Consider the following 17,184-nt stretch of genomic DNA (forward strand, 5'->3'; position numbering starts at 1 on the left):
TGTTTTTTTTTCGAGTGATATACAGCAGCATATAACAAGATCCTTATTAACGCTCGATAGGGTTTCATGTTCAAACATTCGTCATATTATATCGAGAATTGCTCGTGTTATTTATCAAAGGATGTTATTCATACGTACGGTTTCAGAACACCCAGTATTGTCTGTTTATGAAATCGTTATTTATATAATTAAGTGTTATTTTTTATACCGCGAAGGTGGTAAACAAGTATACGGCCCGACTGATGGTAAACGGTCACTGTAGCCTATGGACCCTTGAAATACTAGTAGTGTCACGTGCACGTTTTGCGGAACACTATGTTAGTATGTAACATTGTGTTAGTTGATTAGAATTATTTCAATTTCATTTCAACTAGCATACACATGATAGTTAACGTTTGTTTGTTTGTAATACTTTACGGTATAGTAAAGTCTTAATTTACAAGATATAGAGTTGTTAAGAAAAGAATAAGTACAATGGCGGATTTATCCCATAAAAGGGATCTCTTCCAGCCAACTTTTGAATGTCTGATAGAAATTGTGAATTTGTGGAGACAAAAAAAAACTAATTAAAAAATAATAAGAGCTACAGTTGCAACATGGGCATAACATTAACACTGGAAATACAACATAATATATTTAAATGATACCTAATACATCTAAAAGAATTATATCTCTATGCATAACACTTTTGACGTATGACTTTTTTTTGTGAAACTTAGAATGGAAGCAATCTGACGGTTCATCTGATGGAAAATGCTAACTGTCAAATATAGACATGAACAGAACCATGGACAATGATGCTGAAGACTAGCAACTATTAATATTAGGAGAGCCCTAATTCCTAAGGGCTAGAGTACGGAGTAAGGAGTAGAGTAGAGTAGATTTTAATCAGTAAAATAAGTGGTATGGGCCGTTCTACGATTAGGTAGATCCAGGACATGCTTAGGGTGGCTGATAATAAATGGAAGCGACGAGCCATAGATTGTGCTAGTTAGCATGCTTTATGAGATGCCTATGTCTAACATAAGACTGCAGCACCTAGACTATTTTGTGTGGACTAGTAAAATTGTTATTTAATCTTGATCGAATTTCCTAAAGGAAGTAAAAAATGCATCCAGTTTGTTACATTTTCGTGCATTAGTCAAAGACGACGTGACATTTATATTATGTGTTGACTGTGAGTAACGTTTTATTTACAGCCGGATATGACATGTTGGCAGCGACACTTCTAAAATATTTTATGAGTGGTTACCTAATATTGGTAACTGTAAACGAGGTTAACCTACATCGAATTTTTAAACGACTCTGAAGAGGTTCTCAACTCAACGGTTTTTTTTTAATATTACACGATGTCTTCACCAATTCTGCACCTATTTCGATGATTCTTTTTGCAATCGATGGCGGTTATATCCTGTGAGATACTCATATTGATTTTGTCACGAATTGAAGTAGCTTTTTCGCAGAGACAAGTCTTAATTATAATTGTGTGAAAGTGATAAATGCTTAAATTACAAGCTAAGATAGGTATTCTGTATTATTAGAAACCTAAGCATCTGAAGGTCAAACTGAGAGCACCAAGACTCGAGCCATTCAGAATGCTTCCTAAATTAGTGCAAAAAAAAATTCTGAGAGATTCATTGGGAGATCGCGTACCAAATGGCAATATTTTATGTAGAATAAAGGTCAAAGATAAGTAAGTAAATCACAAAGGTAAAGTGGGCTTGGGCAAAATACTTGGTCAGGAGGAGAGATGGACGGTGGACTAAGACCGTGATGCAATGGGGCTCAAAACAGCACTCGATAGACCACAAACCCGATGGTCGGATGACATAGTGCAGATTGCGAGGAAGCAATGATCAGATTAAGTCAGGATTATTACAAATGGCATGACAAAAGCCCTATTTCCAGTAGTAGATTGCTATGGACTGATTAGATAATTAAATATTTCAGAGTTTTACGCTATGAATAAATGCAGAGTAGAGCATTTTGCTCTGCTATGTCAAGGTCGTAAGGTCATATTGACGATGGCAGCGTATACTCGTATTATCTGTTATGTAATTTTATGTCAAGGGTATGTACGTTCTTTTAAACGAGTTCCAAGAAAAGGAGGGTCTCAATTCGTTAGTATTTTTTTTTGCGACAAACGTCTGTAATTGGATATCACTACTACAATAATACAATTGCTTTATAAATTTCATCTAGACAAGTTCAAAGCATAACTGGCGTATGCGTTGTCATTGTTTCATAATTCTCACGGTTTTACTCGTATCTCGAAAGCGGAGAAATTACATATTTTTATTATATTTATATTTCCACACCGAAGATTTTTGTGTCCGTTGTTTACCTTAATAGGCTTCACTCTATTGTTGAACGTTGAATTGCTTAAAATGAAATTAAACACTTAATTTAATGTACCTAATGATAATTATTTCTCGAGAATTGATCGTCTTCTTAATGATATTATCTTGTGAATAGAAAGAGAAATTAAAAAAAAGTTATATGTAAAATATTGTTGCGATAGTTCTTGTATTTTTGTGGTGACCAATTGTATACAAATCTTATTTAAGTGACAAATAGTAACTTTAATACTTTAGTAATTCAATAGTACTTACTGTAGTACTTCAAGATATACTAGTAATAGCTTTTGAATACTGCTTAGAGTATTAACGGCCATCTGAGACTAAATAAAAGAAGAGACGACCAACTTGCTCGGTACTAAGAACTGTGAAACCAAACGCAACAACTGTTACAGAACTGTGAGCCATGAGTTTCGCCAAATTGACGAAGTAAATTTTGTCATGTCTGGCCGTTCCGGCTGACCGCATGTCACAGCTTCGTAACTTATAGTTTTAGTTTTGAAAAAATAGTTTTAGTTTATATATAGATGATACATTTGATAATCATCATCATCATTTCAGCCGTTAACTGTCCACTGCTGAACTGCCTTCTCATCTAAGGAGAGTTTTGTCATTAGTTGCCACGTTTGGCAAGCGAGTTGGCAACCGCAGTTAGGTTTATAGAGATATTTTAAAAGGGGCGCTTCTGGCGATTTCTCCACCATTAAGTTCTTTTAATCGTCTCTTACGACGTTACGACGAGGCTTATTCTATGCCGTGACCATACGGAAATTTGATAGCTACTATGAAACAATTAAAAATGTCTGCAAGATGCATAGAAAATGCAATTTTTATTGTGACTCCATTAATATATAAAAAAAAAAACAGGATTTACATTCATTCGATTACATTCCCACACAATAGTTACACTTAAAACAGTCCCGAGTGAATTAAGGAAATTATGTAGTTATGGTAGAATAAGCATGCTAGACACCAAACCGTTAAAATTTAGTAGGTCTAGGTATTTAGTATATTGGGGTGAGTTGGGCTAATTAAAAACAAGAGGATAATTTAATTACAATTTGTTTCAGTCTAATTTTGTAGTGTCTGATTGTGCATTATCGGCTTTTTTTTTATCAATGTTAATGCAATGTGTCATTAATATTTTTTCTACGAAATGTGTCTCACCGATGTGTAAAAAGTGATTAACAAATGTGAAACATATTATTCTTATGAGTTAATTCATTTTTATGGCATATTAATTCGAAATCACTAGCATCTTAAGGATTGTTCTATCATTGAAATTTAATACTTATAAAGAAACATTAATTAATTCGAATTTTTACACGTATATGTAGTGGATTTACGTCTAACGATGTTCTTTACTAGTTGATCATAACGCAAACTGAGAATTAGGTAGGAGGTGATTTTTTTATTTAGGTCGAAAACTTCAAAAATTTAAGCTAACACGGTACGTCTATCTGTCGAGTTATGATAGGGTCAAATTTGTAATTTTTTTGATTTATGTTTATTTCGAAAAAATATTCAGATACACAGGTAGAATATACAAAAAGATGAGAGGTTAAAAGGATGCAAATGATTTTAATATCATCCTGCATAAAATTTCTTTCTCTCTTTGTCGCGAACAACCCTTAGGCGTTTTCAGCCTAATCACCATATTCACGGGGTGTGTCTGGACTGCAGACTAATCTGGTTCTCTTGTATGCATATAGAATTGTGTCCGGGGACCGGAACGGGATGGCAATGTTAGCGTATTGAATATTCTCACACGCGTATCCGGTCCTACCCTGTATTCCCACCTTAACACCGAAGCGAACAATAAGAGACGTAGAATAATTTTTCGTCGCAATAGGATTACAACGTTCCATTGTTACGTCGTGACGAAAGTTATTGTACAAACATTGTGGTAGAAATAAAGTTATATGCAGTAATAAAATTTGTAATTATTATATATTAGTAGTGGTATTTATTATTATTATTTCAGCCGTTAACTGTCCACCGCTGGACATAAGCCTCCCCATAAGGAGAGTTTTGCCAGTAGTTGGCCACGCTTGGCAGGTGAGTTGGCAACCGCAGTTAGGCCTTTGAGGATGTTTTAAGAGCGACTCTACTGCCCATCCCTCGCTTTCCCTTAGTCGCCTCTTACGACACCCATGGGAAAGGAAGACCCAATTCTATTCCGGGGCATACACGGCGATAGTAGTTGTATATTTAGATTAAATAAAAATAATGTATAAAGTTCTAGATAATAATAAATAATTTTTTTTTATCTATATTCCAATTTAGCTGCTCTTAATGAAAAGTGAGAGATAAGCGACGTATTATTTTTAAGAGTTTAAAACTACAAAATATTTAAGCCTGGTAGGTGGAGGGGATTGTTAGTAATAGGCCTAACTACTCCATTGTTAGAAATATGCCCCATCATGGTGATCTCTCCGCAGTTTCCTCTCGAAACCACCCTGGTTCGCTTGGGTCAGCTGACCTGTTTCAACCTTACGTTATCATCTCTCACTTGTTACCATTTTATCTTCACCCATTAAATAAGAACTTTTAAATTTGGGGGAGTACAATTATATTTACCATTTTTGACTCACGTTCTTTTAGGAAAAATATTTATTTTACTAGTAGAACACTTCTTTAAAAGGAAGCCAATATTTTCAGTTTTTAACCTGTATAAATCTCAAAGTTTGACCCTACTTCGAGATTTCGGCAAAAATTTGGCCCACATATTAAATGGTTAAATATTACATCAATGCGTAAGATACATTTCATAAGTGTAAATAATGCCGACCTCGGCATAAATTTATCTATTTGTTCACCATGACATGTCAAAGGGGTGGCATATCGAAACGTATGCGATCAAAGGAATTGGCCTGTGCGTGTTTTCCGTTGTGTGAGTTATGGGTAAGCTGTATTCATATGATGTCTCTTGTACTTCCGCATATGTTATTCGTGTTTTGTTATCGTACTATTAAAATACATTGATGCTCCTTTCCACTTTGGGTTTGTTGGAAGAGTACTCTTGTAGAGTTAAGCTCGCGTTTGTTTGCTTTCTTTATGCTGTATTATTAGTGTGGACAATTAAGTATAAATATATACAAGTATGCCTATATTTATCAGAAACTAGAGAGACTACGGTTCACTTGTGTTAATGATGTATCTGACTACTATATGGTCATATAAAAATATTGTTTAAGTGATTTAAAAAAAGGTGATTGATCAGCCTTTAACTGTCTATTGCTGAATATACCTACGCCTCCCTCTTCGCAGGCGGATTGGCAACCGCAGTTAATTTTTAAAGATGTTTTAAGAGGGACGCTGCTGCCCATCCCACGCCTTGTCGCTTAGTCGCTCCTTATAACCACAGGAAAGGAATGGGTGGCTCTATTCTATAAAATTCTCATATCGTACGAGTATTATAAAATAACATAATATTTCCACAAAAATATCTATTTTTTGTGGATATGTTACGTAAAACGTTATGGATTTTGAATCGATTATGATATATATATATATATATATATATATATATATATATATATATATATATATATATATATATATATATATATATATATATATTTTTATATATATAAGTTTTCTGCTGTAGAAGACTGCTGTGTTGGTCCCATTTGAATTTTGTCATAATTAAGGCCAGTTCTTTTCTGTTTATTGCGAAGTAAAATCTACATATAGAAACGCTTCCGTGTTCTAAATTCAAATAGGTACTTACTAGTCGTCCATCAATGTGTTTTATCACGATTGATGTCATTTATTATTTTTTAAGTTAAATCGACTTCAAAAAGAAGGAAGTTCTCAATTCAGTCGTTTTTTTTTTTTGTGTTTGTTACTTAACCAATTTGCAAAATTTTTTTTTTGTCTGGAAGGATATACTTACAGGTAAGTCTCATAGAAATTGTATCAAAAACCTTTCAGTAGTTTAGTTTTTAAATCAAAATAACTGGTTTTGACACAATTGAAGTCGGTTTTTGTGGAACACAATATTCTGTTTTTATGATCGATTTAGTATGAAAAGTTCCTTGCATACGTACTCTCATTTGACGGAGTTGTTTCAAGTAAGCTATTAAACTTTTTTGAACATAATTCATAGTATTGATGCATTCTTTACAATTAATCTAGGCTAATTCTCTTAACAGGGGAATCAGATTGTTAATAATGTAGAGGTTAGTCGATTGGTTAGTCCCCATTGCTAACAGTAGTAACATTATAACCTGTCAAGTCGACCTCGAGTCGGTGCTCACTGGAAACGATCGTGGTTAGTGAATCACACAGTGGGCTAACTTATCTGTAAATTTTTCACCTATCATTCATCACCTGTGCTCTGCGAACGTATACTGGGTGATGTACAGATGTAATTTTGTATGTCAAATGTTTCTAAGGTTACTTGCGAATTCTTATCTAAACTTTACATAAGGAAAAATAATCATGCTAATATTATAAATGTGAAAGTCAGTCTGTTACTTCTTGGCACTTTAATGGCTTATGAAATTTCCCATACTATTATTTGGGATGGAGAAAAACTATTCAATCCGGTAAATTAACATATTCTGAACATGCGGAAGAAGTTGCGGGTAAAAGCTAGTTAATAATAATTGTCATGCTGTGTAGCTTTATCGAGCCATTGATAATTTTAACAAACAACACACCCACAAGTGTCTTTTTACAACACGGTATGTTAGTCACCGAACCTAACCTAAATACAATATTATAATAAATGTTAAATATTATATTTTTAAAGCAGTGTCTGGCCATTGCCCTTTATTTGCACACGCCGTAGTTTTATTATTATTAAGTACTTGGTTTATGGTGTATTATATTTACCTCACAGTCAAAATATTAGGTGTCAAAGAAATAATTTTATTATCGCACTCTCTAGATTATTATCAATTGTGTATTTTTAGGATTCCGTATCAAAAGAGGTACAAAGGAGCTTTTATGGTGCGTCTTTGTCTATCTGTCTATTACAGCACTGTATCTCGGCAATTAGTAACGTTAATTAGCAGTTTTACATATTATGGATCCACATATATTACAATGGAAATAATTAGATTTTTTTTCTCTTTAGTTCCTAGGTCTATAATGGGCTTTAAAAATTTGGGTACCATGTGAAAGGATTTCATTTGTATATTAATTAATTTGAAACTAATTTTATTTTTATGCTATGTAATTTTGACTTATAATGGCAAATGTAAAAAAAAAAAAATTCGAAGTTTATGAAGCAAAAAATCTGATAAATTAAAATTTATGAGGGTATATGCAAATATTACAGTAATAATACTACGTTTAGTTTTTCATAAATTATAAAAAAAAAAAAACCTTAAAAAATTGTGGCCCAGTTTGTAACGATAGTTATGGCCCAAAATAACAAAATTATGAATTGCAGTATCAATAATAATAATTATTAGGTGTCTATTGTGTAGACAAAATGGAACAATATCTCAAATGTATGTACGAAATCCTCGTCGTGCAAGTATAACTTGCACCTGACCGGTTTTATTTTATTAAGCTTTAGCGCTTGTGTAGACGAGGGACGATTCCATTCATAATCTGATTAAAGATAAAGATATATTTATTTAACAAAGTGTGTTTGAATAAGCACATAATTTATCATTGATTCCTACACTAGGCTGAGCCTATCCTGTAGAACAGTACTTATATATATATATATATATATATATATATATATATATATATATATATATATATATATATATATATATATATATATATATATATTTGTAATCAGTTCCAGAGTATGTATTTTGACTGTCAACTAAACTTTCGTATAGTATTATATTTTATTTCGGAATTTAACTTTAATTTATAATATTACTAAGGATAGGATTGTAAAAGGTAGCTTTTTATTTATTTTTTCTTTTTATCAATACGAACTTTGTGATAGTCATCTTATTCACTCATATTTTTTTTGTAAACTTCCATTTTATTTTAACAAAGCAACAGCTGTGTTTCTTGCCAGTTCTTTTTAGCTAAAATTATAGTATTCCGAATTGGGCGGTAGATAAAAAAACTGTCTACTGAAAAATGCTTATTATTAAGTTTACTTGATTAAAAATATTTTGACTTATTTAATTATTGACTTAAAGGCCGAAAGGGCAGGTAAACTACGATTAAGTCATCACATAGCACATGAGTGAGTCAGCCGGATTGTGACTAGTGAAGTGAAGTGTGCGTTGGATATGTATGACTATTATCATGTTTGCTCTGTTAATTCTTACATCAACTGCTAAATGGGCGTTGGTTGCGCGGTAATCGCAGTTGAGTAAACTAACGTTTTATTTAATTGTTTACTGTGGAGTGAAATATATTAATACGTGTGTACATACTATATATTGCATCATATCGTCATCATCATCATTCCAGCCATTTTCCGTTCACTGCTGGCCATAAGCCTCCCCCATAGACTGCCATAAAGAACGGTTCTGAGCCACCTGCATCCACTGACTCCCTGCAGTACATTTCAGGTCGTCACTTCATCTAGTGGGGGATCATCCTACACTGCGTTTACCCGTACGCGGTCACTACCCGATAACCTTTCTTCCCCATCAGTTGTCGGTTCTTCGAGCTATGTGACCAGCCCATTGCCACTTCAGCTTGCTTATGCATCATATCATATCAGTCGTTAACTGTCTATTGCTGAACATCCTCCTTTCTTACTGGGGGGTTTCACCAGTAGTTGTCATGCTTGGCAGGTGGATTGACAACCGTAATTATGTTTTGGTTATGTTTCAAGAGGGATGCTGTTATCCATCTCTCGATCATAAATGCAAAAGTAAATAAATATGAAATAAATAAAAAAAAAAAAACAAATAAAACAATAATTGGCAACACAATCAAAATAGTCGTCTGTTCCTAAATCTAGGATACTCATCATTTCCTCCACGCTCATTTTGCGGTACTAGTTTCACTTTTAAACGAGACATCTTCAGGCAAGTTATAAGATCGCTTCTTTGAACCTAGTGTCAATCATTAATGACTACGAAATGGCAGTCAGAGATTGATAGCTAATATGGAAGGTTTTAGAATTTCTGGTAGTAATGATGGTGGTCAATCTTCGAGTGCTGACAGTTACACACATACTGATGGTAGCGGAATTAAACAAAATAATTAAACAAAATGATTAAAAATATTTTGACTTATTTAATTATTGACTTAAAGGCCGAAAGGGCAGGTAAACTACGATTAAGTCATCACATAGCACATGAGTGAGTCAGCCGGATTGTGACTAGTGAAGTGAAGTGTGCGTTGGATATGTATGACTATTATCATGTTTGCTCTGTTAATTCTTACATCAACTGCTAAATGGGCGTTGGTTGCGCGGTAATCGCAGTTGAGTAAACTAACGTTTTATTTAATTGTTTACTGTGGAGTGAAATATATTAATACGTGTGTACATACTATATATTGCATCATATCGTCATCATCATCATTCCAGCCATTTTCCGTTCACTGCTGGCCATAAGCCTCCCCCATAGACTGCCATAAAGAACGGTTCTGAGCCACCTGCATCCACTGACTCCCTGCAGTACATTTCAGGTCATCACTTCATCTAGTGGGGGATCATCCTACACTGCGTTTACCCGTACGCGGTCACTACCCGATAACCTTTCTTCCCCATCAGTTGTCGGTTCTTCGAGCTATGTGACCAGCCCATTGCCACTTCAGCTTGCTTATGCATCATATCATATCAGTCGTTAACTGTCTATTGCTGAACATCCTCCTTTCTTACTGGGGGGTTTCACCAGTAGTTGTCATGCTTGGCAGGTGGATTGACAACCGTAATTATGTTTTGGTTATGTTTCAAGAGGGATGCTGTTATCCATCTCTCGATCATAAATGCAAAAGTAAATAAATATGAAATAAATAAAAAAAAAAAAAACAAATAAAACAATAATTGGCAACACAATCAAAATAGTCGTCTGTTCCTAAATCTAGGATACTCATCATTTCCTCCACGCTCATTTTGCGGTACTAGTTTCACTTTTAAACGAGACATCTTCAGGCAAGTTATAAGATCGCTTCTTTGAACCTAGTGTCAATCATTAATGACTACGAAATGGCAGTCAGAGATTGATAGCTAATATGGAAGGTTTTAGAATTTCTGGTAGTAATGATGGTGGTCAATCTTCGAGTGCTGACAGTTACACACATACTGATGGTAGCGGAATTAAACAAAATAATTCTAAGCATATAACCGGTGGTATGAACTTTCGCAAAATAACTCCTATTTCAGTAAAGTGCTTTTTACGGTATTTTTCTAATGTCCATGATATTGTTCATGCCTATAGACAACGCTTACTATTTTCCATCAAGTGAACTGTATTTTAAAGAATATTGTTAGAATAATCCCAACAATATATGTACCTACACTTAAATAAAAGCAAATTAGGTTTTAACTACACACACTGAAATAAATATTGTAAATAGTTATTTACGCTCGACCTTTTCGGCACCCCAACTTTATGTCAAATGTACACTGTGACATTTAAATCTAGCTCCGTTGCTAATAATTAAATAGCTGGCAGTGTTACTTACTATCCATACACGTAGTTTTTTTATGTTATGTTGATTGTACAGTTTTTATCAATAAAATTGTTTCTCTATTCTAGAGTATTTTTTAAGGTATAATAAATACAGTCCTTATTCTCATGCTTTAATGGATGAAAATGGAATGGTAATCCTGCTAGTGCTGTTAGTCTAGGTTAGCAGGATATCAGTGAGGAATGATACATGACCGTTCCATTCTTATCCCTTAAAAAATAAACCCATGTGCGTTATACTCATATATCGTAATTATATTTTAATTATTATTACAAAAAATATAGAATTACAGAAAACAAAAACCACGTAGGTTTATATTAATACTAAATACAATTATTAAATGTATATTCAACTATTATAAGAATATTACGAGAATGGAGTTTTTTCATTTATTATACTAATCACTCAGTTTTATACAATAATTATGACTAGTTGTACCTCGCAGCTTCGCTCGTGATCGTGTCATGACGTTATCTATAACCTTCCTCAAGAAATGAGCTATTAAACCTAAAAAAGATTCTTCAAATTAAACAGGTAGTTTCAGAGATTCGCCTTTAAACAAACAAACAAATTCTTTTGCTTTTTATACTAGTATAGATTACATTTAACATGCCTACACTCTTAAACTATTTTGGATCATAATCAGAAAGTGTTTATGTTAAATAGATGAATTAATTGGATATTTCGATTTATTACTAATTTCATCTAAAGAGTGTTTCTGTGTTAATACATCCAATCAAAGAATACACTAGTGGTATCTTCATGAACTGTTATGATGATATTGAGACAAAGTCACGGGGAATAAGTAGTACATACTACATTTCATGGGTCCTCTGTTGAGTGCAGAATAAAGAGATAATGGCACATCCCTGGGGTTCGATATCTCGTTGCACTCGGTGTCACATTCACATCTGGCTGGGAGCCGCGGGGTGCATTTTCTTTTTTTTTTTTACTGAGACCGCAGCATCCGGACCGGGGCGGTATGGCGACGCACGCCAGATAAAAGGATTTTAAATATAGAACGAGGAAAACGGATAACCGCAACGTTCGTTGCCACGATTGCCACTCGAACAGTTGGGTGTTGGAACGACGTAAACAAAATAGAGAAACCCTACAGTTTAATTGGTTCTGTTTTAGAGCTTAATGTGAAGTGTTTACGGAACATAATTCTCAATTAAGTACGTATTTGTAACAAAGTGATTCAGTAATTACACAAATTGTAGTAACAATACATATTGGTACTGTGTTATTTGTCATAATGCTGTTATTTTTATATTACATTATGAAACAGAAATGTGTCACTCATTTTCCTTATATATAACAATTGTCAAGTTAAAGAATACATAATAATAAATACATAAGAAAAAAATACTTAAACCACTTTAAATGATTTTGTACTATTCTTATATTTGTTAACAGTAACTTGTTTTAATCGAATTAAACATGGTCCTTGTATAAATTTTCTAGGATCTGTACAAACTTATAACATTTTTAATAATAATAACAAATAATTTTTGTCCCGTGGTTCATAAAAAAATCTGGTGTGTTTAATTATGAACTGTTTCTTTGAATTATTTTTTCTTTAATTTTTTTATTTTCTTTTTATTACAGGAGCTGGAGATATAGCAAGTTTTGTTTAGTTCCAGTTTTTTTTTTAATTTCTTCATGGTGTCTACTTGTAAGTTTTTATTTTTTATTTTCTTTATTTATAATTTGATTATTAATGCATTATTATTTAGTTTATTTTACTTTTTAATTAAATTATTTTTTTATAAGTTAATCTTATGAGCCCTTCAAGCTACGTAATCTGATAATGAACAATATCTACCATACAATCATCGAGACAAATTAAGAGCTTAAGCTCTACAAGGATGTACTCGTACTGTTTTGCTTTCCTCTTCGATAGTAGGACCGGTTGTATAATAATATTGAATTTATTTTACAAAGCTTAGACTCAGTTTACTAAGATTCACCTTAATCGGTTGCCAGTAAGCTTTTAAAAATTGATATTCAAATTAACTTGTTGCAACTATCTCGGGTACATCTGCCCCATTCGTGTTTCTGCCATGAAGCAGTTACGTTTGCATGGCTATGCTTTTTCGCTTTGAATGGTGGAATATGGCACTAAAATTACAGGATACAGAGGCATATCAGTCCTCCTTAGTCTTCAGAAATAGCAATGCATGAAGGATATCATGGGCGATACAGTATACACTGTTATGTCCAAGGTACTGTTATGTCCATAGGCGACGATAACCATTTTCAATCAGGTGGACCGTCATTTTGTTTGCCATTCTAAGTTAAAAAAAAAGGTATATAAAATAAAAAAAAAAATTGTTAAAAATAACAACAGAAAGTTTGTGGAAAACACAACCCTAATGCGTTCGATATTGGAAACAAACGTAGATAGCGATTGAAGAGATGACTCAAGTACATACCTAAATAAATATTTCTTTACTCACTCAATAAATATTTATCTACTTACACGCAGTGCAGTTCCGTCCTCTAAATTTTTTTTACATAAATTTCATGTAGAATTTCTGAGACAATTTAGTTTGAGTACAAGTAAGCTCTTTTGAACATACTTAGGTGAACAAATATTTGTGATATATATTTAAATATATGTCCATTCGTCGCCTTAGCCATCTACCAGACAGTTATCACATGTCTTAAGCCACGTAAGGCCGGACATTTACTCCGGAGCGTGAATCCAATTTTACGTTATTTTCCGCTCACTGCCACCGTGCGTGTCTTCGGAGAATGCTCAACAATTCGGAATGTGATGGAAATTGGATTCTAGGTATTAATAGAACCGATAAGAAAATAGGACCTTAGTTTTATTAGGTGGCGTAGTTCTCACTCGGGCTGTAGGTATTTTATTATTCAAGATTAGTCGGAAAGGATATACAAATTACAAATCCGAAATCTAATAAAAGTATTGGATTTCGGGTTTGTAATATTTTTGTGTAAAAACGATGACTAGTTTCGGGGCCACCTGGGAATTCATCCCTTAGTTTCTTAGTTATGGTCCATACAATTCTTAAAATAAAATATGTACTTACGAAACTTTTAATAATAAAAAATACTTATTGGTAAAGATATTTTTTTTTATAGAAAGTCGAAATCCTATTGTGATGTTGAATGCCTATAGATATGGGATTTGTAAAGATATTTGCTTGTTGAGACGTTTGGACATTTATTGCTCAATCATGCCTAAAGGGCTGGACGGATTTGTGTGAAAGATACGTGGACCATATCTGTTTGAATATCCTATACTTACGCAGGTAAAACTGCGAAATATATCTATTATTACAATATGTATAGCTTAGCAATATTATTTTGCCAAGTCGACATAGGCGGGCATGTTATACCATCCTCATTTATTAAAAATAATTGGTCTCTTAATGATCTGATAAAATACAGTCCAATCTTAACAAAGTTAATATGGAATAAAAAGACAACGTAAGTTCCAAATAATTTCTTTCGATTAAAAGGAAAATATATTCAATACAAACTTATATATATATATATATATATATATATATATATATATATATATATATATATATATATATATATATATATATTTGATAACATAATTTGGAATTGGTGAAACAAATTGTATTATTACATATGTATAACACAGTAGACATATCATACAGTATACATTTTGAAGTCGATTTCTTTGGACTCCTCGAAAATGACGGTTTCTCGCTTTACGATAGCGATGTTTCATTATTACTTGTATTGTGGTGTGGTCAAGGTAATCGGCCTACTGCGGAACCGCCAAGGTTAATAAAAGCTACATACGTTGTGTTTACGCATCTTTATGCAATAAACTGTGACCGATTCCATAATTATTTATATAAGAGTTTACTTTTAAATTATCCCATGCCACCTATATTTACACAGACATAGAGATACTGATAAACTTTTAAAACTTACAAAACGTCTTTTTTTTCTGATGGTGGTCAAAGTCTCAATCATTACGTGATTTAGAATGGAAGTATGTTATGTGTATGTAAGGAAATATTCTATTTGTATACTAAATTTTATTCAGCCGAATATATAAACGTCTTTACAGAATAGAATAATTTTTGATAATACTTAATATTTTTATGGTGCCGAACTATAAAAATTAATTATAGTTTTACAATTTACAAATTCTAATGTCTTTTACGAAAATGGGAGATTATGTTTTTTTTTATTTAAATGGAACAAACTTCGAATGTGATATGTAGCGAAAAAGAATCATTGGAATCAGACTGCCCTGTAAAACATGAGCGAGAGGGACTGTTAGCGATTAAGTCTAATAGCTCTATGCCTAGCAATATATCCTATCAAGTCAACATCTACGCGGTGCCACCTGGAAATATTCTTGTAGAAATTGTCACGTTGGGATAAGTGATTTCCTTTCTTCCTCAATCATCATCTCAGCGCCACGCGCCTTCTCGCACCTTAAAAAAAACTTGTATAATTTTAATACAATACAAATACAGAAATGTAATTGACTTTGACACACGCTTGCTCATCACATACGCATTTTATTCTCATTCCCAACTGACATGAACGAAAAAATGTGTTTATAACTTCACGCGAAAATCAAAGTAATGGGCGACATTCGGGTGCGGCTAGGTCGTTGACACGCCCTTGTTTGAACCCTCGTTATTTAGAAAACGGCTCAGAAAATATAATGTAACGAGTACGATAATAGGATCGCAGGTGTTAAACATGTGGTTTTCGTCCATTCGCGAATGGTCGATTTTGATTTACCGATTTTCTAGCTGTGTTTATTTTAGTGTAGAGTTTAGGTTATAAAGTATATAGATTGGTAATGTAAAAGAGAAGACACATGATAATGTATATGTTGGAACGAGATAGAACAGTAGAACGTTCAATATAAGCTCGAAGCTGATTTGGCGGGAATATAAACAAAATAAATTCTAATTTTTTTTTATTTTTTAGCGTAATTAGTTTTAATGAATACATTTTTCATGTAATTACGCTGTAAACATTTATCTCATTTTAAAAGCAATCATATAAAACCAACAGAAATGTTTTGTACATGGATTGATAGAAAAGATATCTAATTTAATTGAAATAAAGTTCTGAAAGTCTACGGATTGAAATAAAAATAATAATAAATACGTGAATTTTTGCAACATCATTTTCATAAAAATTCAGAACTGTCTCATTGTGCATTTTAACAATATAATACGCACACTAGTGTCACACATTTTCTTGTCCCTTTTTTGTAATTGCATTGCTAGTTTTTAAGTATTTCAGGACATTATACTACGTCTATGGTGTAGAGCCTTCCTGTATTAAAGTGTAGGCTTTATGTCTGGGTGCGACTTTTTTGTAAAAAGAGGAAGCCTACGACATGTAAATTTTTTATTTAATGGGTGATAATGGAATGGTAACCCTCGCCTTCGTTAACGGTATATGCGGGCAGATTACTAGTGAATGATGATAGGCGAGGTTGAAAAGGCAGGTCATTTAGCCCATTGTGATGAAGTCACGTGGAATTAAGCACGATATTTTCCAGAGTTTCCTTTTTTAAAATTGGTATACGATTGATCCAAGTATAATATACATACAAAAGATATAATATAAAGATACAATAGGTAAATTAAGAAATATCTCGTTTTGAAGTCGCTTAATAATGAAGTAAATGACAGAAAATAAGCAAGAATTATCTTCTTATATATTCTCTTTAAAAGTTAAAATCAAGAGAAAAATTACAGTTTCATTCAGAATTCTAATGTTGTGTTTATTGGTACAATGAAATGGTTGTAGATTCTAAAATTAAAATTAATTCATGAAATACTTTCCCACCTACTACTTTCCTGTTATAACGTTGTTTAAATGAATTATCCCGAGAAGTCTAAACCAGATGTTACGTATTTATCAATTAAACATACCTACTGTGTTTGAACTTGTAGTTTTCTAACTCTCGCAAACATGTCAGAAGCGAAGTACCGAGGGATGATTGTTAGTACAGAGAATTAGCAGCCCCATTGCAGTATAATGTATCAGGTCATTCTTTACATGGTCAATACTGGAAACCATTTATATTATCTACTGGTGAATTTGTTACAATGGAAACTCAGAGCGCAGTTACCATTACCTTCAAAATAGTTCAGAGGATTAATAAGGAATAGACATCATGCCTATTGATCAATATGTCATTCTGATATCTAATTATTGCGGTATATTTACAATGTTCTTATATTTGACCTTCAGA

General features: G+C 32.9%; 1 protein-coding gene across 2 annotated transcripts in view; it reads left to right on the forward strand.

Moving 5' to 3' along the window:
* Positions 1–17,184, forward strand: part of LOC113510687 (tumor necrosis factor alpha-induced protein 8-like protein) — a 76,826-nt gene that overhangs the window by 15,835 nt on the left and 43,807 nt on the right. Inside the window, exon 2 of one of the 2 annotated variants that reach the window (XM_026894184.3) lies at positions 12,549–12,615. The exons of the other annotated variant lie outside the window; for it this stretch is intronic. Coding sequence (XP_026749985.1) covers positions 12,603–12,615 — 13 coding nt within the window. The 5' untranslated portion in view covers positions 12,549–12,602. The remainder of the gene's footprint in view (positions 1–12,548; positions 12,616–17,184) is intronic. 2 annotated transcript variants of the gene reach the window in all.

The sequence above is a fragment of the Galleria mellonella genome, unplaced genomic scaffold (assembly GCF_026898425.1).
Source record: "Galleria mellonella isolate WM207_F2 unplaced genomic scaffold, CSIRO_AGI_GalMel_v1 utg905, whole genome shotgun sequence".
Lineage (NCBI taxonomy): Eukaryota > Metazoa > Arthropoda > Insecta > Lepidoptera > Pyralidae > Galleria > Galleria mellonella.